The sequence below is a fragment of the Arachis hypogaea genome, chromosome 12 (genome assembly GCF_003086295.3).
Source record: "Arachis hypogaea cultivar Tifrunner chromosome 12, arahy.Tifrunner.gnm2.J5K5, whole genome shotgun sequence".
NCBI classification, from domain to species: domain Eukaryota; kingdom Viridiplantae; phylum Streptophyta; class Magnoliopsida; order Fabales; family Fabaceae; genus Arachis; species Arachis hypogaea.
This window is the reverse complement of record NC_092047.1, coordinates 100,737,430-100,765,185: the sequence shown is the minus strand read 5'-3', so window position 1 is coordinate 100,765,185 and position 27,756 is coordinate 100,737,430. Positions and strand designations below refer to the sequence as shown.

The following is a 27,756-nucleotide window of genomic DNA, read 5'->3' as shown; positions in this document are numbered from 1 at the left end:
GAGAAGAATCACCAAAAAAGGGGAAGAAAAGCAAGAAAAAGGGTGGAAAAATAAAAAGATCCCAACTGAACGATTTTCAAAGGGAGATAAAGTGCAGCTAATTTACCAACAGTTGGGGACAAATCAACAATCTGATGATTACTACACTATCAACAGGATACTCTCACTAGAGCATGCAGAGATTGAACATCAAGGCACTGGAAGGAAGCTTACTATGAGGGGAGACAAACTGAGGCATCACAATCATCAACCACCCTAATGAGGGTCCAATGACAAGCTAGTGACAATAAAATAGCGCTTGTTGGGAGGCAACCCAACCTGAGGTAGTTCTCTTTCCCTAACTATTTCAATAAAAAGGTTAAGTAGGCTTATCTACATTGTAAGGAGCTAAGTTTGGTGTTGCACACTAAAATAATTTAAGGAAAAATGAAGAATGCTAAGTTTGTTGTTCCACCAAAATCTCATTTAAAAACACATTTTCACCTTCTGCATAAAGAGTTGCTAGCTCTAAGCGATCAGAGGAACTACTTAGCCATTGTTTGTTTTCTAGTTTTAGTTTTGTGACCTTCAGCAAAGGCACAAGGTTTCATATATGGTTGACTGGTTGTATAAGAAACATTGGCAAGGAACTAAGTTTAGTGTTCACACACCAAAGTAAGTTCAAAAGCCTACAAGTAAATCTTACATACTAACCAGTTGCCTAAGGGCTTGAGAAACAAGCAACTTCTAAAGATTATGCAGGAAAATATTCAATCTGTGAAAGGATTCTACATCATCATCCAAAGGAGAAACAACAGAGAGAAATAACGATGACAGAAGGAAAAGCTGAGAGACATTGCCAACAGGTTGTATTGACACTTAATCCTTGTTGCTTTGAAGAATTTTAACTTGGGGGTTCCTTTATGTCTTGCTGAAGTGTTTAATTAGGTGTAAGTGGAGATGTTTGCTAAGAATGCTAGCCTGCACTATGCTTGTCATAACTCATTAGCTTAAATTCTGTTTTGTTCTCTTATGCATAAATAAAAGAAAAATATTTGAAAAAAGAAAGTGATTGTCCAATGTTGAAGAAATTAGAATGAAATTCAGTGGTGGTATTTGTTTGATTTAAAGATTAGCTCAATAATAAATCCTGCATAATAAGATGTTCTTTGTAGCGTGAACTAAGTTACTGCTATAAAGCCTTTTATTAATGAATATCCTTTGAGAATGAAGCCAAATAAGAAAGAAAAAGAAAAAGAAAAGCCAAGAATGGGCAAAGAAACAAACAATAAGGCTAGACACCAATAGCTTGAACCCTAGGACATATGCCTGTGGTATTTTTGTACTAGGATATGCTTGGACAAGTAGGTTCTGAGGAGTATTTTGAAACTTGGCCACTTGGATCAACTGATCTGGGATTGCCAACCAAAAATCCACTATCAAGAGCAACCTAGCTACAAAGAATTTAGTAATCCAAAGAGATGCTGGGGTTTAATGTTCCATCCTCAAACCATCCATTTACGACAATCATGGCCTGAGCTATGGAGAGAGGTAGTGTGGGTGGAGGACTGTTTCTCTTAGCACCTCTAGAATAGGGACTCCTTCTGCCCTTGCCATCAGCGGCACACACTTCCAGAGGAGAAACTTCTTTATATCTCCTTCCATTACACTTCATTGCCTCGGTTATGTCAGATGCTCTCTTTAAGAGCTTAGAGAAAGTATTTATGTTGCTCATAGAAAGATAAATTTGGGATCCATCTTCCACATTTCTAATACACCCATACACCAATTGTGGCTCTGGGAGAGTGTCTATACAAAGTAGAGCTTGATCTCTTTACCTCTTGACGAACGCTACCAATCATTCTCCTTGTCTCTGTTTCACTCTCCCCAGGTCCATGATGTGCATGGAGGGTTCCTCTTCTAGGAACTTGTTGCAGAACTCCATCACTAATTGCTCCCAGGTGTTGATGCTATTGGCTTTCAATTTGCAATACCACGTGAACGCCCTTCCTGTCAGTGATTTTGAGAACTCCTTAATCTTAAGCTCCTAGTGGTTCCTGAACACCCCGAGATCGTCCAAGAATGACAGGATGTGTTCTTTGACACTTCCGGTACCATCAAATTTGCGAAAGGTAGGTGGTTGGTACCTCTTAGGATATGGTTTTGCCAAAATATGATGCCCGAATGGTGGACTTATCTCCCAAGTGGGTTCACTTGCTTCTCCCTTGCCTTTTAGAATACGCGCCAACTCCCTACGAGTGACCGGGGTGTTCTCGTCTTCCTCCGTATTCTCCAGATTCACGACTGGAGGTGGTGAAGGGGTTCCATACCTTGTCTGATCTCTAGCCATCATTTCTGTGATCAAAGCTTGCATCTTTGTTTGGTTGTCTATCATATAGTTGTACACATGAGCAGGAATGGTTACATGAGTGTGCATGCCAGTGGTACCTCCAGCATGGGGTGTGAACAAATTCGCGAAGGCATGAGCTCCTTCTCCTCTCGCACCCAGATTCTGCTGCTCCATGTGTTCTTCTTCTTGGTTGTGCCCGTCCTCATCTTGAGGTGATCCCAAGCTGAGGTTGAGGTCCCGAGGGGTTATTGAGCGTCACTTAGGTGGTCGATTCTGCCCAGGATGAGTATTGCTAGATTCAGCCATCACGTCGAAGTGTTCCTCCCCAGTGGAGTCGCCAAGTGATTCGGGTGAGTTTTGTGAAAAGTAGATTAAGTGAAAAATAATGGTTAAGATGAGAGATTCAGGGTAAGTATACTTGTGAGGAAAACACTTTTATTAATGACGAATAAGCAATACAAGAACTAATGATGAGAAATAGAGGTGGAGAACAAGTGTTGAGACCTCCACTAATGTCACAAGAGGATGAATGAGCTTTGTTTAAAGTGGACAGGGGCTGGTTAATGGTTGTCGAGTGTTCTGGTGGAACACCCGAATGCCAGTTTTCACTCGTGAAGGGGATGAAAGAAATGAAGAATGATGAGAGAAATTTTGGAGAGAGAAAAAGATGGGTTTTCTAACTTCTCAGCTTCAGGAATAAGAAAGGTCTAGAAAAAGGTGAAGGTGAAGGTTCTCAGAAAAGAAGCTCTGCCTTAAAGAGGTGGCTTGAGGTCCTTTTTATAGTGTAAAATCATGATGAAGAGAAAATCTATTGTCCAATGTTTATAGTCTGACATTTGATTTACTCCTTTTGCCCAAAATATTTTTAGGTATTCCCGTCACTTTAAGTCTTGTCAACTGAAAAGGTAGGAAGTTGATTTCCACAAGTTAAACTAAAGCTCATGACATGTGACATTAGTGAAGGGACATCTAGTTTGGTTTTCTTTCAACTAGATGACACTCTTTACACTCCAAATCCAACCAATCCACTTCCACCAATTTAGTTCCTACTGAAGAGAAATTCAACTCCTCAAGGTGTTCTTTTGGGTTCCATCCTTTTACCCAATACCTTTAAGAGGAACTTCACTCTTGTTTGACCATGTTTATAGGTCATTTTTAAAATTATTTATATACAAAAAAGGTTTATATTTTTAGTACAGAATTAGCAGCAGATTCATAAAACAACATTAATTCAACATCATAAACCAGAACAGCATATTACCTGTTTGTATTGTAGGTAGTGTCAAATGAAATAACATCTCCGAAATACTCACAGGCAGCTCTGCTCCTTGCATCCGCCTAAAAAGCAAGCTAAATGGACTAATCGTCCTCGAGTTCGAACTCGAAAAAGAAATTCTGATTCTTCTCTTTCATTCTTAATAAGTATTTCCCGAATTCTTTTGCATCCTCTTGTTCCGAAACATTCCGCACTTCTCTAATGATGTAATTTCTCACGTCTTTTTCGATAAAATTTAACTCGCGGTGACCCGACTGCTTCAACAAATGATTGAAAAGTTTTGCTAGGTCTGATACCGGCTTCCTCATTATTCTCTATTATATGATGCACAGACATGTTTAGTTCCCTATGCTGTTTAAGCATCTGTGCTTGATCTGGACAAAAAGAATGTGAATTATGCAACACGACCTTTGAAATGATCCAAACACCAACATCCTTCAATACGTGTATATAAATTATTGCAAGATAATTTAAACCAGTTGAGGGATTTGTCTTCTCGGTCGGAGATATTTTCGATTTCCATTTTCCCTCTCTGCTACATGTAATCGATTGATTCTTAATTTCGTTTTCTTTCTTATTTGTGCTCCGAACTCTTGTAGAAAAACCTGCAACCTTTGAATAATTCTTGGAGAATTTTGCAGCATCTTCAAGGGTGTTAAAAGTCATCCTAACCTTGGGGACAAACTAGTCATCAACACCACAGAAGGTCTACAAAATACACTTAAAATACACCATATTAAAACAAGCATAAATTATAGAATGCAAATACAACTATAAAACCATCATCAAAAATAAGAAAAACCAGATTCATGAATCATAACTAAACAGAAACTAAAATAATTCAACTAAAATAATAAGACAATTCATCTTCCGTCAGATGAAAAGTCATAAACTGTAAATACACCCAAACTTTCCTGAAATACACCCAAATATTTCTGATCTACACCCGAATGTCTGATATAAAATGGAAAAAAATTATTTTAATTCTAATGAGAACTAGTACATTAGATTCAATTCAAACAAGGAAGAATAAACAGCAAATATCACAGGCAAGGTTTACGTATTATTCAACTACACAATAAAAAACTACTAACTGGATTTAAATTCATATTCAATTACTAACTAAAACTAAATTACACCTCAGGAACTTCATTGGATGCAGTTTCAAAATCCACTTCGCTCTGGTTCAGCTGACAATCTGAAGTTGAATCATCCATTATCTTCAAAAACGATTTCACAACTTAATATAAAAAAACAATGGATAAACGCAAAATGAAAAATCTGAAGCACGTAAATGAAGAAGAAAAAAGCAGAGAGAAACACACGTAAAAGACGAAGAAAAAGGTAGAAAGAAACGTACGAAAGAGATCGAAGAGAGAAGACAAGAAATTCGAAAAAAGGAAACGAAATTTTTTTAAAAAAGGAAGTTATATATTCGCGCGTTAATTGAGTTAAAAATCTGTTAGAGGCACGTGAAACACGTATGTTTGAGCATAAATCAATTAAAGGACTTGTAAAATTTGTAGAGAAAAATCACTTGTATGTAGAGATTAATTGTAACTTGAATTACTAATTGATCCCTTTTAAATTCTTAAAAAAAAAAAAGAAATTACTTTTTATCCTGTGTGTTATTTCTTTTTTTTTCTTTATTTAGAAATTGTGAAGGTGAAGATTGAAGAACTCGTTGTACGATGCAGGAGGCAGCTGCGTCTACTCCACTCTTCTTCTTCTTCTTCAATCACAAGAAGTTGCAGCAATAAACATTTCACAATCAAATTACACACGTTCCCAAAGGTCAGCGTCAGCAACGTTACTTTCCCAGTTTCCCAAACATTTCACAACGCATTCTGCTATCATCACTCCCTTTTTCACTGTTTTCACTCTTCCAATTCTATTCAGATCTGTGCGAATTGGACTGCAAACAGTGAAATCCCTGTTATGCCCTCACCCTAATATCAGACACTTCATCAACTGCACCACCGACACTGCAGCCAACACCCACGCCGCCGTCCGCTGTCGTCCTCCCCCGCTGGCACCATTAGTCCCCTTGTGTCCCTCGACGGCAGCCTTCTCCGTCCAACGCCTTCGACCAGGTCAGTTCTTTTTCCCAATTCTTTTGGGGTTTAAATTTATATTTTCTTCGTTTTTTTATTCATTTTTAGAGATTTTGTTGCTGGAATTTAATTTTACTCCATTTTTGTTAATTTAAATTTACACCGTTATTCGGATTTTAGTATAAAATAACAGTCCAACGGTGTAGTTGTAGTGCAAAATTATGTGTTGCTATAGTCTGAAATGTTGTTATTTCTTTTGTTCGGTTGTGTATAGATGTCTAAAGACAATGACGTGGAAAACCCAACTACTAACCCAAGCATCAAAGTTGAAAAGGATGCCAATCTGAGTGCTACTGCTACTGCGACTGTTCCTGATGTTGATAACAAGGGAAATTGGTACAATGCTTTGTTGCAACAAATCTCAGTGTATGGTGTTGCTGCTGGTTATTGTTTATCTGCATCACTGCTCTCAATTATCAACAAATGGGCTGTAATGAAGTTCCCTTACCCAGGTGCATTGACAGCCCTGCAATACTTCACTAGCGCGGCTGGAGTCTTTATTGTTGGCCGGCTCAAGCTCGTTGAGCATGATCCTCTTGATTTATTGACAATGTGGAGGTTTTTACCTGCTGCTATCATTTTTTATCTCTCGCTCTTCACCAACAGTGAGCTGCTCTTGCATGCCAATGTGGATACATTTATTGTATTCCGGTCGGTTGTACCGATCTTTGTCGCAGTAGGGGAGACTCTGTTCCTTCACCAGCCATGGCCCACGCTGAAGACATGGGCATCCCTGGCCACAATCTTTGCGGGGAGTGTGCTTTATGTTGCAACGGATTATCAGTTTACTTTCATGGCCTATAGCTGGGCGCTTGCGTATTTAATCAGTATGACCATAGATTTTGTTTACATAAAGCATGTTGTGATGACAATCGGATTGAACACCTGGGGTCTTGTGTTGTACAACAATCTTGAGGCTCTACTGCTTTTTCCGTTGGAGCTGATGATTATGGGTGAGCTGAAGAAGATTAAGCATGAGATTTCTGATGAATCAGATTGGTACTCTTTCGAAGTGGTTTTGCCAGTGGGATTATCATGTTTGTTTGGTCTATCTATTTCTTTCTTCGGGTTTTCTTGCCGCAGGGCGATTTCTGCAACAGGGTTTACAGTTCTTGGTATAGTGAACAAGTTGTTGACGGTGGTGATTAATCTGGTAGTTTGGGACAAGCATTCAACATGGGTGGGAACTGTGGGACTTTTGATTTGCATGCTGGGTGGGATTATGTATCAACAATCAACAAGTAAGCCAAAGGCTGCAAAAGAAGCAACTGCACAGGAAGGTGAGGAGGAAGAACAGAAATTACTTGAATTGCAAGACAATTCAGTGACCGACAATAATGATAATGAAGTCCTTAGTAAATCAAGGGAAGAAAAATGATTATTTTCATGTAGGAAAAATTTCTACGTTTCTTTTCAAGTGTATGTTTATTTTCATAGGTATCTAATGTGAATTATAATCTCAATTTTCACAACTATTAATATACAATTCTTTACCAATTCTGTTTCTTTGAATAGCACGCTCATTGTTGTTCTAGTATGTAGGGCTTTTTGATATGTCTGTTTACTCTCTGATAGATAAGATGCATCTCAATGTAGTACTTTTTTACTTTTTTGTTTGTTAGCTGAGGAGTTGTAAAATTTAATTCTCAATTTGTTCCGTTCTTGTTTTGGAGGTGTCAAATTGAGATTATCTGCTTCTCTTACTCTAAATTGGTTACTCACATGACTATTTATGAATTATGACAAGGTGTGTTAATGACATAAGGATCTGATGATTATTATTTTACTTAAAAATAAAATTTGTTGTTCTTTATAATTTATTATTGGCAACTTTGCCTGGTTGGTTTGATCATTTTTCTGTTGGATGAATCTGGATACAGGATTTAATGTTAAATCTTTTTTTCCCCCTATTCATCAGGAGTATCACTAATTGGGGTTTTGATATTGATGTCCAGAATATCATCCTCTTATTGCTAATTAAAAGCAATCCAAGATTTTCTTTTAGAACTAATGATGTATCCCGAGAATCAGATGCCTGGCTAGTGGCCTTCCAGTACTTAGATATTGTTGCTCTGTAATGGCAATTAATATTTTATGAGCATCACCATTTTTGGGTTGTCTCCTCTCGTAATCTTTACTGCATGTGCATGTTTCAGCCTATTTTATTCTTCAGGATCAAGTATTGTAAAGTAAACTAAGTGATTATGATTGATCTGTTCATGATAGATACACTAGCATGTCCGCAATCAGTATTAGATCAGTTCATAGTGGTAGTTGTCTCAGTGCATCTAACATTTTATTACAACCAAAATACTAGATTATTTTCGCAGGTGTGAGAGCAACAGGGGGAACTGAGAAGAGTAGAAGACTGATAAAAGCTATCTCTCCACTTTCTCTTGCTCCCACAAAGTTCACAACTGTCTTGTCATTTAAATGTTTCATCTCTGGTGCAGTGGTAATATATTTTCTCTCGATGGGTTTAAGTTGTATTCGTCTTCTTGTTTCCTTTTTGCAGTATGTCTTTTACTCTGTGATATCATTTCAATTGTTGCTAAGTGTGATTTTTGGAAATTGATGCATTGTGGTCTGTTACGTATCTAAGGAAAATGGGAGACTGCATCTTAAAAGCTAGCTGTTAAGGGAAAAGAACTACTTTTCTTAAATCAATCTATTTTTTCATGGAATGCTTCAAGAATTTGTTTCTAAGCTTTTGTGAATTAGATTTGATTTAGATTTGTAGTTTGAAGTAGCCTATGCAGTGTATAGTCAGAAGCAACATAGCTCCTACATTTTGACATTGAATTTTGGATTGTCTTTAATCTTAGAACTATGATTGCTGTTACTAATGTAATTATTGTGTACATAATAAAGCAAACAGATACAGATTAAAATGCTGTTGTAGTTGATTGACAGGTTTATCTGCAATTTCACATTCGAAAATTATTTCCTCTCCAGTTAATGAAGTTATTGTATCCAATAACAATTAGGTCTTTATCTGGTTGCTGATGGTCCAGGATGTGGACTAAACAACCCTTGATTGGTTGATCATAATGTTGGACTTAATAGACTTTCACAGTAACATTCGGACAAGGCAGCATAGGCATACAACTTTATTCTTGTAAGTGCTTAATTCTTGCAGATCTATGATCGTTGTTTGCATGTACTGGCTTTGAGCTTGCCACATGTGCAATGCTCCTTTTGATCCCCATACTGGTGACAACTATTGTAAGAGGACAAAAGTGCGGCTCAGTTTGAACTTAAAAAGTAGGCTAGCTTCAATTTTTTGTCACTATTTAATGCATACAATTAAATTGCTTCTTTTTGCTTCTAGGGTTGGTTTGTGAAGTGTGTTTTCCATAAAATAAAAGGGTAGAATTCAATATCAATATTCACCAATTCCAATGTGTTAGCTACACCAACTATCCAGAAAATGATTAAAGTAATATGTAAACTACCCAAATGTTTTAACTTGGTGCATTGAAAGTTTCTCTGGGACAAACAGATTGAAATAATGACAAAGTGTGTTGTTTCCTCTCCTTTCTCTAAGCCAATAGAACCTATTAGTTTAAGACAAAATATGTATCAAAATATTTTCGTACAAACGTTTCTTCACGGTGTATCAAAATAGTTTTTTCGGCAGTATAATAAGCTTAACAGTTTTCAATTAAATATTTAAATATGAATACTGCATACGCAACGGAAAATGTAAAAGTAATAGAAAATTAACTAATATGTACTTGTTAATATTTAATGCCAATTTATCCTTTGTACGTATTTTATAAGATCTTGACCAATGCAATCCCTTTCGCTCTAGTCACTTTCATGTTTCATGTCGTAGCACATATAAGATAGGAGATGGGAAAGTAATATACACCTCACTGTTTCATAACCATGGTATTTTTTCTTGCACAATACATACAAAAAGCACTGGAATGTGTCCCAATAATAATGCTATAGCCAACAAAGGAAATTTCTTCTTAGTTTCCTTCTTCACTTCACTTTCATATTTCTTCTATTCCAGCTACAACACACAACCCCATTAATAACAAATACACTGGGAATCAAGATAAATAAAGCATAAGAAATACCCAAACCTTGCACTAAAATTAGTGTCTGTGAGTTTTGTAATGGCTTCCAATATGGCTCCCATGCAAGAACAAACATTCACCTTGAGGCTTTTGGTGGACAGAGAAAAAAATCGTGTAGTTGTGGCTGAAGCAAGTGGAGACTTCATAGACACTCTCTTTAGCTTCCTCACTCTTCCGTTGGGAACTATCATCCGGTTACTGTTGAATAACCAACAGCATGATCACCCGGCCGAGTTTGGCTGCATTAGCAATCTGTACCGAAGTGTGGAGAATTCAAGTGTTGAGGTTTTTTGGAACCATATATGCAAGCAAATGCTGCTTCGTCCGCAGAACAATTGCGAATCCCTTTGCCGAAAACTGAAGTTGAATGTGGATGACACAGAGTCCTTAAGGTATTTCATGTGTAGCAACTGTAAGAGGGGGAGTAATTGGTTGTTGAGTACGTTTACTGGTGCTAGTTGTTGCTCTTGTGGGAAATCGATGGACAAAGAAATGAAACTCTTCGGAGATTCCGAGGATGAGACGCATACCGATGGTGTCTTTGTTAAAGGGGAAGCCATGTATTTCATATTTGATGATCTGAGAGTTCTTCAAAGCTCTCCTAACAACTTTGTTAAGGAACTTACCCAACTTGGCTACAGAAACTTCCATAAGTTTATAGACATATCCCCATGTGTTGGACTGAAGGAGGTAACATTTTAGTTTTGTTTTTTTAAGATTTGCAAGTACAGTTCTGTTTATGAATAAGTTCATATTGAACTCAGAATTTTTAGGCTTATTATTTGTGAGATGATTGGTGTCGCTGATTATAATACTATTGATTAAGTTCCTTAATTAGCTTCTAAACTTTTGTGTGGACTGTATCTTAATTTGATAAGAAAAATTTGATAAGAAAAAATGTATGAGTCACTTATTATGCATAGTACACTAGGGTAACTCGCATTTCTATTATCAAGTGGGGTCACACTTCATCCACTGATAATAAAGATGTGAGTTAACTTGGTACAAGATACAAAGTGAGCACATATATCAATATTCGATAACAGAAAATTGTATGGAGAAATTATTAGGTGTTCATGGAGTATTTAAGTAGATTATGCTCATATTATTAACAAATTGACATTTTAGCTAAGCATACAAGATAATGGTGATTGGTGAGTCTTAGATAAAAATGTCTCTTTATTAATAATATGAACAAAATCCACCTAAGTACTCTCTGTGCACCTAATAATATATTTTTTAATGATGCTTGATAATGAGAAACATTCTAATAACTTTTTTTTTTTAATCTATAAAAAACAAAGATTCTGGACTTACTAAAGCAGGCATTGACCTCCAAGTCTGCTCTCAGTGATGTATTCTTTGCATATGGAGATTCTTTGGGGATGTGCACTTTCTCACCAAAAATTGGGCCAAAACACGAAGAACCTGGTTTTGATTTTGGTGTTTCTATAAACCTTAAGGTAATATTGAGAAAATCAAAGAAGAAGATAGTGTATGCTGAAGCAGAGGGTGATTTTGTTGATTTTCTATTCAGTTTCCTCACAGCACCCATTGGATCCATTCTAAATCTTTTGGATGGATATTCTTCTCTTGGATGCATTGACAACTTGTACAAAAGTGTGAAAGAACTCAATTCATCACGGCTCACAATCACAAGGCCTTCTGGAACTCCATTGCTCGATACGCGAGTCGCGCCCCAATTTGGTTACAGGAGGCAGCCATTGAAGCTTCCTGAAGAAGATACTCCAAGTTATTGGTATGGCAGAGGTTTAATAAAGAATAGCATATGCTATGTTAATCCAAATGGTGTGGTTTCTAAGAAGAGGAGTTTGGTGGAGAATCCTGATGCAATGAAACTTTTTGATCCAAGATCACCTAATGGAACAAGAGAACTTGCTGTGGGATTTGTGAAGAGGCCATCACTGTTTGTTGTATGGGATGATTTGAAAGTGATGCCACTGGCAAATGCTTCTAGCATTTGTTTTATACAAAAGATGAATCTGCCATTGGATGATTTGGAGGAGCATGTCTTGTGCATTAGGGAGGTAGAGGTAACAATCCACTTCTCACTTTTATCTTAAAGATATCATGGAGAATTGATTTTCTTATTAGAATACTATGATAACTATGTTCAAGAAATATTTCTCTTTAAACCATATCTAATTTAGTGTCCATTTTTCTATTCAATAAGAAAAATCTATACCAAATCAAGTTATGTGAAAATTAAAATTTTCACTGAAACTTTCACCTAAGAGGATCATTATCATTTATAGGTAATTTTCACTAAAAATCAATTTATTGAAAACTCTGCTTATATCACAAATACGTTCATAACTATTTCATTTCCTGGGCAACCAAGATAAGTAATAAAGGAAAAAATGTAATTTTCTGTGAGCGTGTCTATATCCATAAATATTATATATTTTATTTATTTAAATAAAAAAAACCCATATTTCTCCTATTTTTACCCTCTAGGTTCTGAGGTGGAAGTAATAACCTTCATAATCATAAATTTTCATTCAGGCACTAAACTTATTGAGGGCTTCTTTGACATCCAAAGCTGCATTGACAGAAGGTCTATCCTACCTCTTGGAGAATCCAAACCAAGATGCTAAAGCTTGATCTTTTTCTAGTTGGTGACAAGATGCTGAATAATAGAATAACCCCAATAATTTGTTTTGTATATTAGAACTAGCTATCATATATGTTACCATTGAGTGAGATTCTTCTGGCATTTTGATTTTGATGCTTCCTTGTTCTATTTTGGAAGTGATGATAAGTTTGGTAACTGCAAGCGCTTTGTTAGCTCTAGCACAACATAACACAGTCTTGACTCTTGATGCTGAATATTACTCATCTTTTTGTATATTCATCATTTCATCTCTTTGAGATTCATATTGTATTATGTAATAGTGATGAAATAAAGAGTTATAGGGGGTGATATTACTGTGAAACATGAGGAATTGATAATAATGGCCAATGTGGTAGTGCATTATAGAATGGTTTTGAAAACTTTTATCAACTTCATGTTATAGAAAAATTGCAAAAATATGGTGTTTTATTTAGGTGACACCAATGCTTTCCAAGTGTTCATGTTCATGTTCATGTTCATGGATAGAAAACTATGATCTCATGATTATTCAACTTCGCAAGGAAATAGCGAATACATTTACACCTGTCACAGCATATTGTTTTATATATAAGGGGATATTATATGAAAGAGCAACAAAGTGTATAGTATAACAATAACATTTACAGGATTATTTTACCCCTTAAACTTGTTCCAGGTTAGGAAAAATGCTCTGGAGAGGGACAAATAATAGTTGAAGATTATGGCCAGAATTCAGCAGTTTGTCCCCTGTTTGCTAAGAATAAACAAAATTGAACACAGTAATTAATGATTAATAAGTAAAGATAACATGAAGCATATAGCTTCGGCACCCCCAAGAAGAATAATATGATTTAATATCTAATTTGTTCAATGTACAAAAGCCACAAGAGCATAGCACAATTCTGTACCATATACCAATTGTAGAAAATAAGATTTAAGATTAAGATTCTCAGACTATCCTCGATATGTCAAAGGAAAATACCATCACCGAAACAATGAGACTCAAAAGAAAAAGACAACTTCCAAGCTAGCATTCATGGGTCTTCACTCAGCTTTCCATTGAATACCATAGTAGCCAATATCAAATTATCAAAGAATCCTTATCCTTATCCTTATCAACCTAAGGATATGGAAATACAAGCTATTCAAGAATATGTCCCACCTCAGAGGGAGTCATAAACTTGGAATCCTAAATAAAAAAGAGAACCCAAAATATAGTTAGAGGAGCACTCACGATTATAAATACAGTAAGAGGAGAAAAATAGATGGAAAGCTTATGTTTGCAGATTGGAGAAACAAATCAGTCGGACAGCATCCATAAATATAGTACATCCCAAAACCAACTATCACCAACATAGATTATCTTCATCTCATAAAACTCATCTTTTATGTATACATATGTCGTGTGAATTAACCAGATGCAACACCACAATTTAAAATTAATCCACACACACATACATAAGAAATAACCAAAGCAGGTCATAAGCAGGTAGTAGGAGTATCACGTATCTATCTATCTATCTCTTACTAGTTACTAGTATAATAATAACTGTGGCTCATTAAGCCACCCGTGATTCTCACGGTAATTTGCAATAAAAAAATGAAAAAGGAGTAACCTAAACGCCTTTCATTCTCGCCCTCATCTTCTTTCTCCATTCTCTAGTTTTCATTTGACGCCGTCTCTCCTTTCTCTCTCTCTCTCGAAAACCCTAATCCCTCATTCCCTTGGTTCTCTCCTCGATTGGCTATTCTCTCCTTTTGGCCTGGATCATTTCTCTCGGTGTTGTAACCTCGATCCTTTCCTCTCCTCTGTGTGACACTCTCTTTCTCTCTCATCTTCTCGCTTTCTCTCTTACGGTGTTGCTCTCACTCTCAAATCCAGTTCTCTGTTTCCTGATCCTTTTTTGCATTCTACTATCCCTTGCTTTTGCTTGAGACACACACTCTCTCCTTCTCTTTCGATGTTGTTCTCACTCTGGAACCCTAGTCCTTCAACTCCGTTTTCCTCCTTTCAGTTCGGGTTTCTCTTTAAATCTGGCTATTCTCTCAATGCTGCTCTGCGATATCTCTCTCTAAGAACATTATTGATCTCAATGGACGGATGCTGTAAACGGCTGCAGTGACACCGACAGCATGTATGAAGAGGAAGGAACGATTTCTTCAATTACTCAAAATGCCGGTATATGCCGAGCGGAATCGGGATCTGGTCCAGTCAAAGCGAGGGGCTGGCGACAGAAGCCCTAAAGGCAAACGTTACCGAGTTTCATCGCTATTTTCTGCCGCGACCCCTCAGAACAGTGTCCGGAGGCATTGCGGAGGCCACGGCAGAAACCATTATGGCGCGTTCGCGACTGAAATGGTAGACCTGGGATGAGGGGCTGGAAAAGTGGGCCGAACACAGCAGAAGTCCTTTAATTCCAAATGTTAGCTCACCAGAACAGGTTAGATATCGGATGCTTCGTCGTTGTGTTTTTTAGGATTTCTTTGATTTTGTTTCAAATAAATGTTAATTACTGTTATGTATACTTTGATCTGTTGGTATATGAAAATATATAAGAGATTAATTGAGGATCCAGTTGGATTCTGATCTGAGATTGCATCGCAGGTCCGAACGTCTGGAAGAAAATTAAATTAAATAATTTTTCTTCTTGCTTATATTTATATAAATTATATTTAATTTTTTTTTGTGGTTTAATAATGTTTTTTTTTTGAGATAATGCATATTTTAGAACGAGTGAAATGAGAAGAACCGGCTGATTGTAGAAAGAGAAAAAGCTTTTGGCTTTTTTTGAAGTTAAAGATTGGTTTCTGATAAATATTTAGTGGTTCTAATATTCTATATGCAAAGTTTTTGCTTCTTTTATTGGTTGTTATGTTAATATAATACAATACATTGGAATGAAGAGTTGTGTTGAGACAATTTTTCTCTTTATGTTTATTATTTACATTGTTTATTAGTTTGTTTAAGTTATTCAATTCTAGCATTATATGCTTGACATGATCATGTATGTTCCTGCATATGTAATCTATCCACTTTTTCTGTCTATATTTATGTAATGCTGTGGAAGTTCCTTCCTTTATGTAAATTTTAACAAACGTGCAAATTTATATTATGTCTATTAACTTTAATGGTGACTCCTGCCATATCTCCAATATAAATTTTCTAGACAGCCAAGAATACTTACAGTTTTGGTTTTAATTTCTATTTATCTCTTATGAAAATTTGCAATCGCTTTGTTGCCTTAGCTTGATTGTATATACGTTTTTGTTTCACATGGAAATATGGCTGGGGTGTTGATCTAATTTGGAAAAAGTGGGAGAAAAGGTAATTGCAGGAAGAAGAAAGAAAGCATTTGTGCTTTCAGCAAGTGCGGTGATTTGATAGGATCTCAAGGGCGGTTTGGATTGTTTATATTTATTTTATTTTGACTATTGATACTATATCAGTTTTTAATCTTTTTATTATGAATGGCATATTTTTTTTATCTTGAAACTTATTTTCCTCAATTGGGGACTCTTTGATGCAAATGGTGCACCTAATTACATTTTACACTTGACTGGATCGGATGCACTCTTAGCAAATGATATCAGCAACCAAACTTTTTGCATTGCAAAGGAGGGTGCTGATTCGAAGATGTTGCATGCTGCACTAGATTGGATGTGTGGACTGGGCAAAGTGGAATGCTCTGCTATGCGGCAGGGACAACCATGCGATGAACCAGACAATGTGATTGCACATTCAACTTACACTTTTGATAGTTACTATCATAAGAAGGAAAGACTCCTGATTCCTGCGACTTCAATGGAGTGGCTATTATCTCCACCATGGATCCAAGTATGGTGCTATATGCATTTTTTAGTTTAATTTAGCATTGATTACTTTGGAAATTTCTATAGTTTAAAAGCTCTAATAAAGTTCTTTTATTGTGCACAAATTTTCAATTAGTCTCTATAGCTTAAATATGGATAATTAACTGCTTAAATATGGATAATTACTTTGCATTTTTTAGCTTATACTGTGCAGAATTTTTATGTCAAAAACAGCGATTCCTCATCATGCCATGTTTCTTAATTTTGTGCTTTCTATTTCTCGATTTTTAAATATATAATTTGATGCTTTTAGAATAATAAAATACTTTTGTTGTAAAAAGTGAGAAAACCTATAAAATTGGTGATTTCTTCCAAATCTATGGCAATTTTGTGAGTGATTTACCCTTGCTTAGGTGGCATTATCACAGCTATTGATCAAGAATTAGCTTGAAAAATTCATTAATTAATTCATTTAATGTTTTCACATTGCACTGTATTCTATGTTATTTACATTATACTACCTAACGTATATGTACTACAGTATGAATGGGTTCAATGTGTGAAACTTAAAAAGTCAGGTAGGGGTGTCCGCGGATCGGATATGACCAAAATTTCGATCCGATCCGCACTAAAATTATTGGATCGGATCGGATCCAATATCCGCCGTTTTTAAGGTTGGATCGGATCGGATCGAATATCGGATATATCCGCAAAACACAAAAATATTTTTAAAAGCTTATTTTTATTAAAAAAATATCAATAAAATTTATTTTTTCTATTCTTTTAAATATGTTTACTCTTAAAATAATATTTAACATACTTTTCTTGAATAGTAAATTAAAATAATTTAACATATATGATAATTATTAGTTAAAATAAAACATAAAAAGAATATTTTACTTATTTATTTCTTTATTTTTGCGGATACGCGGATATGCGGATACCAACACAAAATCCGCAATCCGATCCGATTAGTGTGTGGATCCGATCCGATCCGAAAGCCTTGCGGATCGGATCCATATCCGCAATTTTCGGATCGGATTCGGATAAACACCGCGGATATGCGGATCGGATCCGATCCATGGACACCCCTAAAGTCAGGGGTCAATCCGTGGAAGCAAACCCCTCTCCAAATACCTTTTGAAGGCCCACCGCCTCTTCTAACTCATGAGTTTGTTGCTTCTTCTTGTAGGTCATGCGTTTGATTTTTTCGGCGATCCACATGCAAAACCCTCTCCAAATACCCTTGTAAGCCCTATCGCTACTTCTTCTAGCTGATGCGTCTCTTATTTTCGGTGACTCACGGCCAGGTTAAGTTTTTTCGAATCCGTCGAAGACCATAACTTGTCCCCTCCCCGACCAGGAACTGGCGACTCAACTCTAAAACCGTCTCCAAAAATCCTTGTAAAGCCTACTGCTTCTTCTTCTAGCTCATGCGTTTGTATTTTTTCGAAAGAAGCCCAAAAAACAATCCAAAATACATTCGATACAAAAGATGAGAATATACATATATTCTCATCCACTACAATTCAATGCAATAAATGCTATTACATGGACACAACCAAAATACCTAATGCCCTATACTAGTCCTAATCAGTAGTTCTAGTTAACTGCCATGGGCAGCCATCTCAATTAACCCCTGTCCAGAGGAGCCATCATTTTCCGAGTCACGAGACTCATCAGCTTCATCAAATTGCAGCCTCAAGGATCTTTTCAACCTCTTCAATGAAAGCTTCACATCTTTCTCAGCATCAATAGAGTCTTGATTAAGGCTAACCACATACTCCTACGGTAAACAATTGCATGAAAATAGAAGCCTAATTAGAGGGATAATTAACGAGACGAAGCAGAGGTAGAGATGGCGGACAACACGAACTCAAAGTTGGATATGCAACCTCCAATGCTTCTGCGTAAAATATGTCATCTCTTACATGTCGAAGAGAAACACTGACTTGAATAAGCTATTTTTTGGATGCCCATTGTTAAAGGTAAGCACGCAATTCTTCGTGTATGTGTACTAAATTTATGCTAAAATTGGGTTGAATTTTTGAAATGGAGGTTTAAAATCTAGATTTTGGTGATTTTTCCTTGCTCAAGTTGTTGTGGATGTGATTTTGAATTGTTGTGAATGGCTTCACAATTGGATATGAAAATGATTTGATTTCGTAAGCGGTCTTTAATTGGGTTGAATTTGTATATGATTTGATATTGTAGCTGGTTAATTTTGAAAAATGATTGAAAATTGGAAGAAAGTTGATTTATTGGAAATAGATCTACCTAGATTAATAAATTGATTGTGACATGAATTGACATGGAACCTGATTTGATATAAAAAAGGTTTAAAAATTTAAAAGGATTTTTTAGATTTAGAGTTCAGGGATTAATTCCAATGATATATGTAGATTAGATTGAATTGTAATATTTTGTATCACCATATATTCATTGTGTTCTATTCGATTTATGTGACAACCACATTGCAAATTTTTTGTCTGGTTAATGACCACATTGTAAGGGTCATTGAGTGACGGCAAGCCGAATGATGTTGAAGAACATTCGGGACTGTATAACTTGCTTGCTAATGTAGAGGAAAGAATAGTAAACTTTGCTGAACAAAAAGAAAAGAATAGAGAAGCAGAGTTGAAGAAGAAGAATGAGAAGCAGCGGCAAGAGAGAAGGAGACTTCATCAACAAAGTCTAATGATTAGATCAAAACTAGAACCACAAGCACCTCTACTATCTACTCTTTTCTTTTTGTTCAGCAGCTTCTTTAGGTTTACTATTCTTTCCTCTACATGAGCAATTTTATCCAGTCCCGAATGTTCTTCAACATCATTCAGCTTGCCGTCACCCAATTTCCTTGTTATCTCCACGGCTCTGACCCTTACAATGTGGTCATCAACCTTCAGACAAAGAATTTGAAATGTAGTTGTGTCACATAAATCGAATAGAACACAATGAATATATGGTGGTACAAAACACTCCAATTCAATCTAATTCACATATATCACTGGAATTAATACCTAAACTCTAAATCTAAAAAATCCTTTCAAATTTTTAAACCATTTGTTATATTAAATCAGGTTCCATGTCAATTTATGTCGCTTACAAAATCAAATCATTTTCATATCCAATTGTGAAGCCATTCACAACAATTCAAAATCACATCCACAACAACTTGAGCAAGAAAAAATCACCAAAATCTAGAGTATAAACCTCCATTCCAAAAATTCAAAATTTAACTCAAGTTTACTATAAACTTGGTACACATACATGAAGAATTGCATACTTACCTTTAACAATGGGCATCCAAAAAATAGCCTATTCGGGTCGGTGTTTCTCTTCGACGTGTAACAGATAGCATATTTTTCGCAGAAGCATTTTGGAGTCACACCATCTTTTACATCCCTAGGTTGCAGCGAACATGAGGTTGCATATCCAACTTTGAGTTCGTGTTGTCCGCCGTCTCTACCTCTGCTTCGTCTTGTTAATTATTCCTCTAATTAGGCTTCTATTTTCATGCAATTGTTTACACTAGGAGTATGTGGTTGGCCTTAATCGAGGCTCTCTTGATGCTGAGAAATATGTGAAGCCTTCGTTGAAGAGGTTGAGAAGATTCTTGATGCTGCAATTTGATGAAGCTGACGAGTCTCGTGGCTCGAGGAACGATGGCTCCTCTGGACAGGGGTTAATTGAGGTGGTTGTCCATGGCAATTAACTAGAGCCACTGATTAGGACTAATCTAGGGCATTAGGTATTTTGGTTGTGTTCATGTAATAGCATTTGATGCATTGGATTGTAGTGGATGAGAATATGTATATGTTCTCATCTTTTGTAACGAATGTATTTTGGATTGTGTTTTAGGCTTTTTTCTCATGTAATAGATTAAGTGCTAGGGTGTGGACACAATATCATTAGCCATTAGGCAAATTAGCTATTTAGCCCTTTATGTTTGTAAGTCTTTTATGATATAAAAATCTCTCATTCCACAATTTAGTTTATTCTTTAACTTATATGGTTTTGCCCATTGAATGCTTTATGGTATTTAGATGATTGTATATTCATGTGTTGTTGAATATATTTGTACTTTCTTAATATATCTATATTGAACAAGTTGAAAATGATCTTCTGGTCATTTCTTTTGTAACTTCGTGGATCCACTAAGTTACATCTGAATCATTCGTTGTTGAAAACTTGATCCTGTAGCTGCTGCTGTTTCGGTGAATAAATAACAAAGATTTATTAGTTCTTGATCATCATATGTATTGATAGGATAATAGAGTGTGATAATCAAAGCAAAATGTTATTCGTTGTACCAAGGAAGGTTATAGATTAGTACAGTGGGTAAGTAGAGCATACAGTTGAATAGAAGAGAGAAACTCATGATGGTTAATTTTGGCAACATTTTTTTATAGAAGAGAGAAACTCATGATGGTTAATTTTGGCAACATTTTTTTTTTCTGCCGGTACGCGTTGCACATATTCCAATCAAGAATAGAAGAGAAAGAAAAAAAAGATAAACCAAAAACCAATGTTCTCTTTAGGTAGTGGTTGAGAGATTTGGAAGTTGGGCAAAAGAAGCTTTACACTTATCGTTGTTTTTCTTTCTTTTATCTTGAAAATTAACAAATTTGATGAGTCTTGCTCTTTTTATTCAATCGGCATTTAAACAAAATCAAAGTCAAAAGTCAATATAGTATGTTTTTCAAATCCTTAAATTTTTTATTTTTTTGTGTATTTGGTCCTCTCTTTTTAATAGTATTGAGAAATGACAACTTACAAATTATGAAAGGTTAAGAAAAAATACTTATGTATTTTAAGTGGTGATAGAGTAAATAAATCTATTATATTTAATTAAAAATTAAACAATAAAAATACTTTTATTAATGTAAAAAGTGATAATCTAAGAAGACTAAAAAAAAATCGAAACAGAAAACAGAAGTTTTCAACCCGTACAACACACGGGTCTTCTGCTAGTTCCATGTCATTTCTTACTCTAACACCAACTAGGGTAACACTAAAATCTGAAATAATTCATCTCACCTCCTTGTTATTGTTCACTAGTAGACTTTTACCGATCATTTCACGAAGAAGCTTTACTGCTTGCTCATTCTCATCTCTACCAAGAAGAGCTCGAATAAATATTTCATAAGTTACAGCATTAGGAAGACGATTATTTCCTTTCATTTTTGAAAATAAGGTCACTGCTTCATCAATCAAACTCTCTTTACAAAGCCCCCTTATCATAATATTATAGGTCACAACATTTAGACCATAATTATTGATCAAAAGATGCTAAAAAAACTCCCTTGCTGTCCTTACTCTTCCACATTTGCACAAACCATTCAAAAGAATACTGGACGATGCCCTATTGTCAATAATTTCTGAAATAGTGCAATTGTCTCATCAAGATGTTGGATTTTGCATAAAGCATCTAATAATATATTGCAAGTGAATACATTAAGGGGTTGTCCACTCATGCATTTCATCAAGAAGATCCTATACACATGATATTCTCCCTGATTTGCACAATCCATGAATAAGAAAAGTGTTGCATCTAGGGATTAGATTTCATCTAGGAAAGAAAGAAATAAATTTATTTTTGAACAGGAGATTGTGGCTCCGGGGAAGACAGTTGAAGCTCCCTCCAGTTACTGTTACCCCAAGAGATGAAATCTAAACCCTATATGCTAGACTTTCCTTTCCCTTTCTTCGTTTCACTTCTTCTTTAGTTATTAATATTTCCATTTCATTTTTAGTGAATTGTGAGAACCCTTATTTTATTTGTTTGTTTTCATTTGTCTGTCCTATATATGGACCCCAATGTATTTTTTCAAGGATTGAATAAAATACCATTAACTTTGGAAAAAAAAAATAATAGCAGTTGCTGACTTACAAATTAGAACAACGTACAAGAACCAAAATAAGAAACACCATACATGTCTCACTCAAACATAGTTGGCGAATTTCAGAAACGGAAATATCATGGTATTGCTCAATCATTCAGCAACGTATCACCAACTAGAGAAAGTTTCAAGCTCTAGCATCTTGATTTGGCATCTCCAAGAGGTAGAATAAGCCTTCTGTCAATGCAGCATTGGTTGTCAAAGAAGCCCCCAACAGGTTTAGTGCCTGAACATGTATGCATACATTTATTTTAGACTAGTTATAATGGAAGAAGTTTGTGCTATTAAAATGTCAGACAGAATGTTCTTGAGAACTACTATAGAAACATACCAAATTAAATTTTCAACTCAAGAATCACACTGCACTAGGGCATTCCTTGATGCATTTTATGTTTGCCAGCATAGCATTATGGATCATTTTATCTCTTCAACACTGCTGATTAACATGGATTATATAAATAACAAGATCTCTAAAGGTAATATTATAGCAATATAACATTGTCTGCAAATATTATTATTTTAGGCAAATATTTGTCCAGCAATAACTTGCATCCACATTATAAGAATTTGCACACATCAAACACATAGTTTACATCTATATTTAGGAGTTTATACACAAATAAAATGTATTTATTAAGGATAATTTAGTGTTTGTTCTAGTCAAATACCGACCAAAATTGCCAAAATCAGCTGGCCCCCAAGATTTTCTAGAAATTATTGAAGAATGGATTATTGGATTATTACCTCTGCATTCCCAATTGTGATGACATGCTCCTCCAAATCATCGAATGGAATATTCATCTTTTGCATAAATGAAATGCTGGAAGCATTAGCCATTGGTATCACACGCAGATCATCCCACACAACAAACACCGATGGCCTCCTCACAAACCCCACTTCTTTCTGGCCATCAGGGGATCTTGGTTCATAAAATTTAGTGTTTATATCGACAAGTAACTGTGGGATCAATACTCCGGAGATATCGTCATACTTGTATTCACAAGCGGATTTCTCACGAATCTGTAACGGCTGCCATTTCTTGAAACCAAATTGGGGCGCTACGTGTGGATTCAGCAAGGAGAAGATTTTTGCTGTGAAGAACCATGATGAAATGAGTTCCTTGACACTATTGTACAAGTTGTCCATGCATCCCAGAGAAGCATTTCCATCCAAAACTTTTAGAACCGATCCAAGTGGTGCCGTAAGGAAGCTTAATAGAAAATCAACAAAATCCTCCTCAGCTTCGGCATGGAGTATTTTCTTCTTGGATTTGCTCACAGTTACCTTAAGGTTTCTGTAATCACTTCTACCATGGTTGATGGTTTGTCCAATTTTTGGTGAGTAAGTGGACATCCCCTTAGAGAATCCATTTGCAAAGAAAACATCACTGAGGGCAGTCTTAGAGCTTAATGCTTGCTTTAGTAAGTCCAAAACCTAAAAAGAAATCAATATCAAAGCAAATTGATCGAAATCTTTTTTAGCAGCTCATCACTTCTACCATGGTTTTTGGGTTGTTCCTATATTTGGTGAAAAAGTGGACATCCCCTAGACTCTATTTGCAAAGAACAAATTACTGAGGACAGTCTTGGAGGTTAATGCTTGCTTAGTAACTCCAAAATCTAAAGAGACAATGCCAATAAAAGGAAAAAATCATCATAGAAGAAAATTGATCGAAAGGTTTTTAGCAGCTTCATCAATCATTACATGTCTTTCAGTCTTTGGTTAGATAATAAAGGAAAAGTTTAGGGGCAGCAGTTTTATTGAAATCTGGCCAACAACACTTAACCAGCAAAAACAAAGTGAGTAATCTCACACCCTTGAATAAAATCTCACACCATTAAAATCACTAATGAAGCTAATTGATGGTTACAAATCATAAAATTTGCTCGCGTCCTAGTACTCCTCCATAATAAAAATGGGGAGATGAAAATTTAATTGATGCAAAATATACTTATGATTTTACTCAACGTTACCTCCTTCAGACCAACATTTTGATAAATTTCTGTCAAATTGTTGAAATCTTTGTAGCCAAGCTGGACAAGTTCCTTCACAAAGATTCTAGGAGAGCTTTGAAGCACTTTCAAATTATCAAAAATCAAGTACATGGCTTCTCCTTTAATAAATACTCCATCCTCATGACGATGAGTTACTTCACTACTGGAATCATTCACCATTATCTTCGGTTTTTTGTCCATCGGGTTCCCACATTTGATGCAAGTAACACCTGAAAAAGCACTTAACAAGAAAGAATTACTTCTCTTACAATAGTTACTACAAATGAAGCGCCTTGTGGGCTCATTGTCATCCACATTCAGCTTCAGTTTCCTGCAAAGAGCTCTACAAGGGTTTCGCGGTCGAAGCAGCATTTGCTTGCATATGGGGTTCCAGAAAACCTCATCAGTTGCATTTTCCACGCTATTGTACAGATTGTTGATGCAGCCAACCTTAGCTTCTTCATGCCCGTTCAGCTTATTCTTCGACAGAAGCCTAATGATAGTTCCCAGTGGAAGAGTCAGGAAACTAAACAGAGTTTCTATAAAATCTTTACTTGCTTCAGCCATAACTACACAGCTTTTCTTTCTGTCCACCAAAAGTTTTAATGGAAGTGTTTGTTCTAGCTTCGAAGCCATGCAACGTTGCTACTTGCTACTACCACGTAAGAAGGAAAATTTGAATGGGTTTAGCGCAAGGAAGAAGGTGATTCCAATAATGTTAGGTAAGTGAAGGGATGTGATGTTTGGAGTTGCAAAGAGGATATGAGGAGAGAATTAGTGTCCTCGGTTACCAAATACTAGCAAGTACCAAAGCATGCATTAATTATGAAAATGGTGAATTCCAGTACAGAGAATAGCTTTTTTCGATGCTGAAGAATTGAAGATATATTGACCACGAATGACCTGAAGACACCTGGAATATAGAGTCCACACCATTCAACTTGGTTTAATTCATCCAAAACAACTGCAAATTTTCTCTCTATTCTTTTTCTACTTGAGAGAATAAAGTGTGATTTCTCACCTTTAATTTTATAACTGGGACCAGATATTAATAAGAGAGAATATGAATGGTGAAATCAAATATTGGACACTATCCAATTTTTTTTCTATTGAAGAGGATTCACTCCCTTGTTCTTCCATGTTTCAAAAATAATTATTTATCTAATTTAGAAAGTAAATTATAATTTTACTACTAATCACTAACTAATAAAAAATAAAAATTTATCTATCTTGGGTTATAAAGATATATTAAAATTATAAATTAAAAAAATTATTAGAAATACAAAAAAAAAATTTAATGTATTTATTTTATATTTATTAAAAAAGATGATACTCTTATTTTTTATGGAATATCTAAATGATATTTTTTTCTCTTTTATTTTAAAATATACATTTTTTTGTAAGAGATAAATAACATATAATTTAATTTATTTGATTAAAATATTTTTTAATAATTATTTTTATATAAAAATTAGTGATAATTATTTTTATATATAAATATTTATCTAAAATATATATTGGACGAGTTTTTGACGTGAACCTTGGATATAAAAAAGTTAATTTATTAAATAAAACTGCAAAAAAAATTTATGTAAAAGAAAATAATAAAACTCTGAAGGAAAGAGGAGAAATAATTATTTTATTATTTCAAAAAAATAATAATATAAAATATATATATATTATTATTGAAATAGATTTTATTTCATTTTAAAAATTGTAATGTGGTACAAAAATATTTAATTCAAAATTTTTTATATATTTCATAATTATTGAAAAATATTAAAAATAATTAAAATTTATTACATTAATAGTAATATATATTTTGTATTATTATTAACATTATTATAGTAGTGAAAATAATAATATAAAATAAATTTATTATTATAATGTATTTTATTTATTTTTAATTTTTTTATCATTAATCATAAAATATATAAAAATTTAAGATTTTATAAAAAGTTAAAATATTTTAAATTAAGTAATAGTAATAATAATATATTTATGCCTAAAGTAATAAGTTTTATTTATTTTTGATATTTTATTATTAATCATGAAATATATAAAAAGAATTCAAATTAAATATTTTGTAACAAGTTAAAATATTAAAAATAAATTAAATTTAATATATTAATAATATATATATTATATTATTATTACTAATATATATAATTATAAAAATAATAATAATTATTAAAGAGTATTTTAATCAAATGGAATAAAGTGTATGTTATTTAAAATTTTACCGGGGAGATGGTGTATATTTTAAAAATAGAAGAGAAAAAAGAGGAGTGTCATTTAGATATCTTGTAGAAAAATACAGTGTTATTGTCTTTATTTATTAAAATAAAATATTTAAAATATTTTATTAATGATAATCTTATTAGAATTTTTTTAATAAATAAATTAAATATTTTATTTACGGATATAAGTAATTTTTAGTCTATTTATCAATTTATGTTGCTTGACTTATTTCGTTTACAGTATAAACGAAATATACTCGTTATGTAACATGACTTATCTCATTTACAGTGTAAACGAGATAAACAAGATTCCTGCCTATATAAGCAAATCGTTTATTAGGTAACTTTAGTCATTTTTAAACCATTTTTTACTTTTTTTCTCTCTCCTCCGTCTATTAATATTATCGAGGTGTTCAGACATTATGGCAACTGCCTGATTGCGACGTGGTATATCACTGGAGCGATCGATTTTCAAGTTAGTATTGTTATTTTCTTATTTTAGTTAAATAAACATATAATTATAATTAGGGTATTTTTATAGATTTATCATATATTAGGTAGTGGGATGTATTTTTAATAAGTGTTAATTAATTAATTTAATTTAACTTATTAGGTAATTTAATTTATTTAGTAAATGTTTATTACGTTTTTTATTTCTTTTATTCATATTTTATATCTTTTATTTTAATTTTAAATATATTGAATAACTTATTTTATTGTTATTAAATGTTTTCATTTGTCCTACGTTTGTTGGATAAATTTTTTGATATTTGATTTTTAAAATTAATTATTTTAAATCCAACTAAACTACGAAATGTTAAATAATTATTTATTATAATTTTTATTTTTTATTTTAAAATTTAAAATTTTATTTTTGAAATAGATTTGTTATTAAAATTTGTTATTTTTTAACAGGGGCTTCGTCTACTACTCTCTAGGCGAGTGAGCCACACTCTTGCACCACAGGGCGCCATTTTTCCTTACTAGAAGAAGACTAGATTTGGCGACATGGTGCAACTCAGCGACTTCGTATTTGAAAACTCGCTTATTACTGCATTGATGAAGTGTTAGCATCCAAAGGCCCATACTTTTCACCTACCATGGGGTGAGTGCACCATCACTTTATAGGACATTGCGTACCACCTTGGGTTACACTCGCATGGAGAGCAAGTGGGTAAGTGCTTGCGTGACTTCCAGACATAATACCAGCACTCGACTTGGGAGTGGACATAGGAGCTCCTCGGTGCTAGGTCTCCTCGTACTCAGTAGCAGAGGCTAAGAGAAAGGAATCATTTTTCATCAAGCTGACATGGCTTAAGGACTGAGTACGACATATGCCAGTTATTACAGATGCAACCACCCTCCAACAATACACGAGGTGTTACATC

The 27,756-nt window shown here is 34.5% G+C and overlaps 3 protein-coding genes and 1 long non-coding RNA gene across 9 annotated transcripts; 3 read left to right on the top strand and 1 right to left on the bottom strand.

Annotated features, from left to right (window-relative positions):
• The first annotated feature begins 5,066 nt into the window (after window positions 1-5,066).
• Window positions 5,067-7,216, top strand: LOC112727895 (GDP-mannose transporter GONST3). 2 transcript variants are annotated; one of them, XM_025777823.3, is made up of 3 exons: window positions 5,067-5,399; window positions 5,505-5,698; window positions 5,934-7,216. In XM_025777823.3, exon 3 carries the CDS (start codon window positions 5,934-5,936, stop codon window positions 7,095-7,097), a length of 1,164 nt encoding a protein of 387 aa, XP_025633608.1. In that variant the 5' UTR covers window positions 5,067-5,399; window positions 5,505-5,698; the 3' UTR covers window positions 7,098-7,216. The 2 variants fall into 2 exon arrangements, with proteins under 2 accessions (XP_025633608.1, XP_025633607.1); XM_025777822.3 differs by having other exon boundaries at window positions 5,231-5,698.
• A 2,483-nt stretch (window positions 7,217-9,699) lies between these two features.
• On the top strand, window positions 9,700-12,764 carry LOC114923971 (uncharacterized). Its single transcript, XM_029290793.2, has 3 exons — window positions 9,700-10,497; window positions 11,112-11,861; window positions 12,334-12,764. The coding sequence occupies exons 1-3, from the start codon at window positions 9,847-9,849 to the stop codon at window positions 12,430-12,432; spliced, it is 1,500 nt and encodes a 499-aa protein (XP_029146626.1). The 5' UTR covers window positions 9,700-9,846; the 3' UTR covers window positions 12,433-12,764.
• An 871-nt stretch (window positions 12,765-13,635) lies between these two features.
• Window positions 13,636-18,762, top strand: LOC112727893 (uncharacterized). 2 transcript variants are annotated; one of them, XR_003812741.2, is made up of 3 exons: window positions 13,636-14,862; window positions 16,000-16,256; window positions 17,424-18,400. It is a non-coding gene; the product is annotated as an uncharacterized lncRNA (long non-coding RNA). The 2 variants fall into 2 exon arrangements; XR_003812742.2 differs by having other exon boundaries at window positions 14,044-14,862; window positions 15,736-16,256; window positions 17,424-18,762.
• Window positions 18,763-22,096: 3,334 nt separating this feature from the next.
• Window positions 22,097-25,048, bottom strand: LOC112730359 (uncharacterized). 4 transcript variants are annotated; one of them, XR_011868780.1, is made up of 4 exons: window positions 24,108-25,048; window positions 22,879-23,568; window positions 22,466-22,567; window positions 22,097-22,360 (listed from the first exon to the last, which is right to left on the bottom strand). XR_011868780.1 is itself a non-coding variant. In XM_072209566.1 (3 exons), the coding sequence occupies exons 1-3, from the start codon at window positions 24,762-24,764 to the stop codon at window positions 22,262-22,264; spliced, it is 1,446 nt and encodes a 481-aa protein (XP_072065667.1). In that variant the 5' UTR covers window positions 24,765-24,971; the 3' UTR covers window positions 22,097-22,261. The 4 variants fall into 4 exon arrangements, 2 of the variants coding, with proteins under 2 accessions (XP_072065667.1, XP_072065668.1); XR_011868781.1 differs by having other exon boundaries at window positions 22,879-23,550; window positions 24,108-24,961; XM_072209566.1 differs by lacking the exon at window positions 22,466-22,567 and having other exon boundaries at window positions 24,108-24,971.
• Between the last annotated feature and the right edge of the window lie 2,708 nt (window positions 25,049-27,756).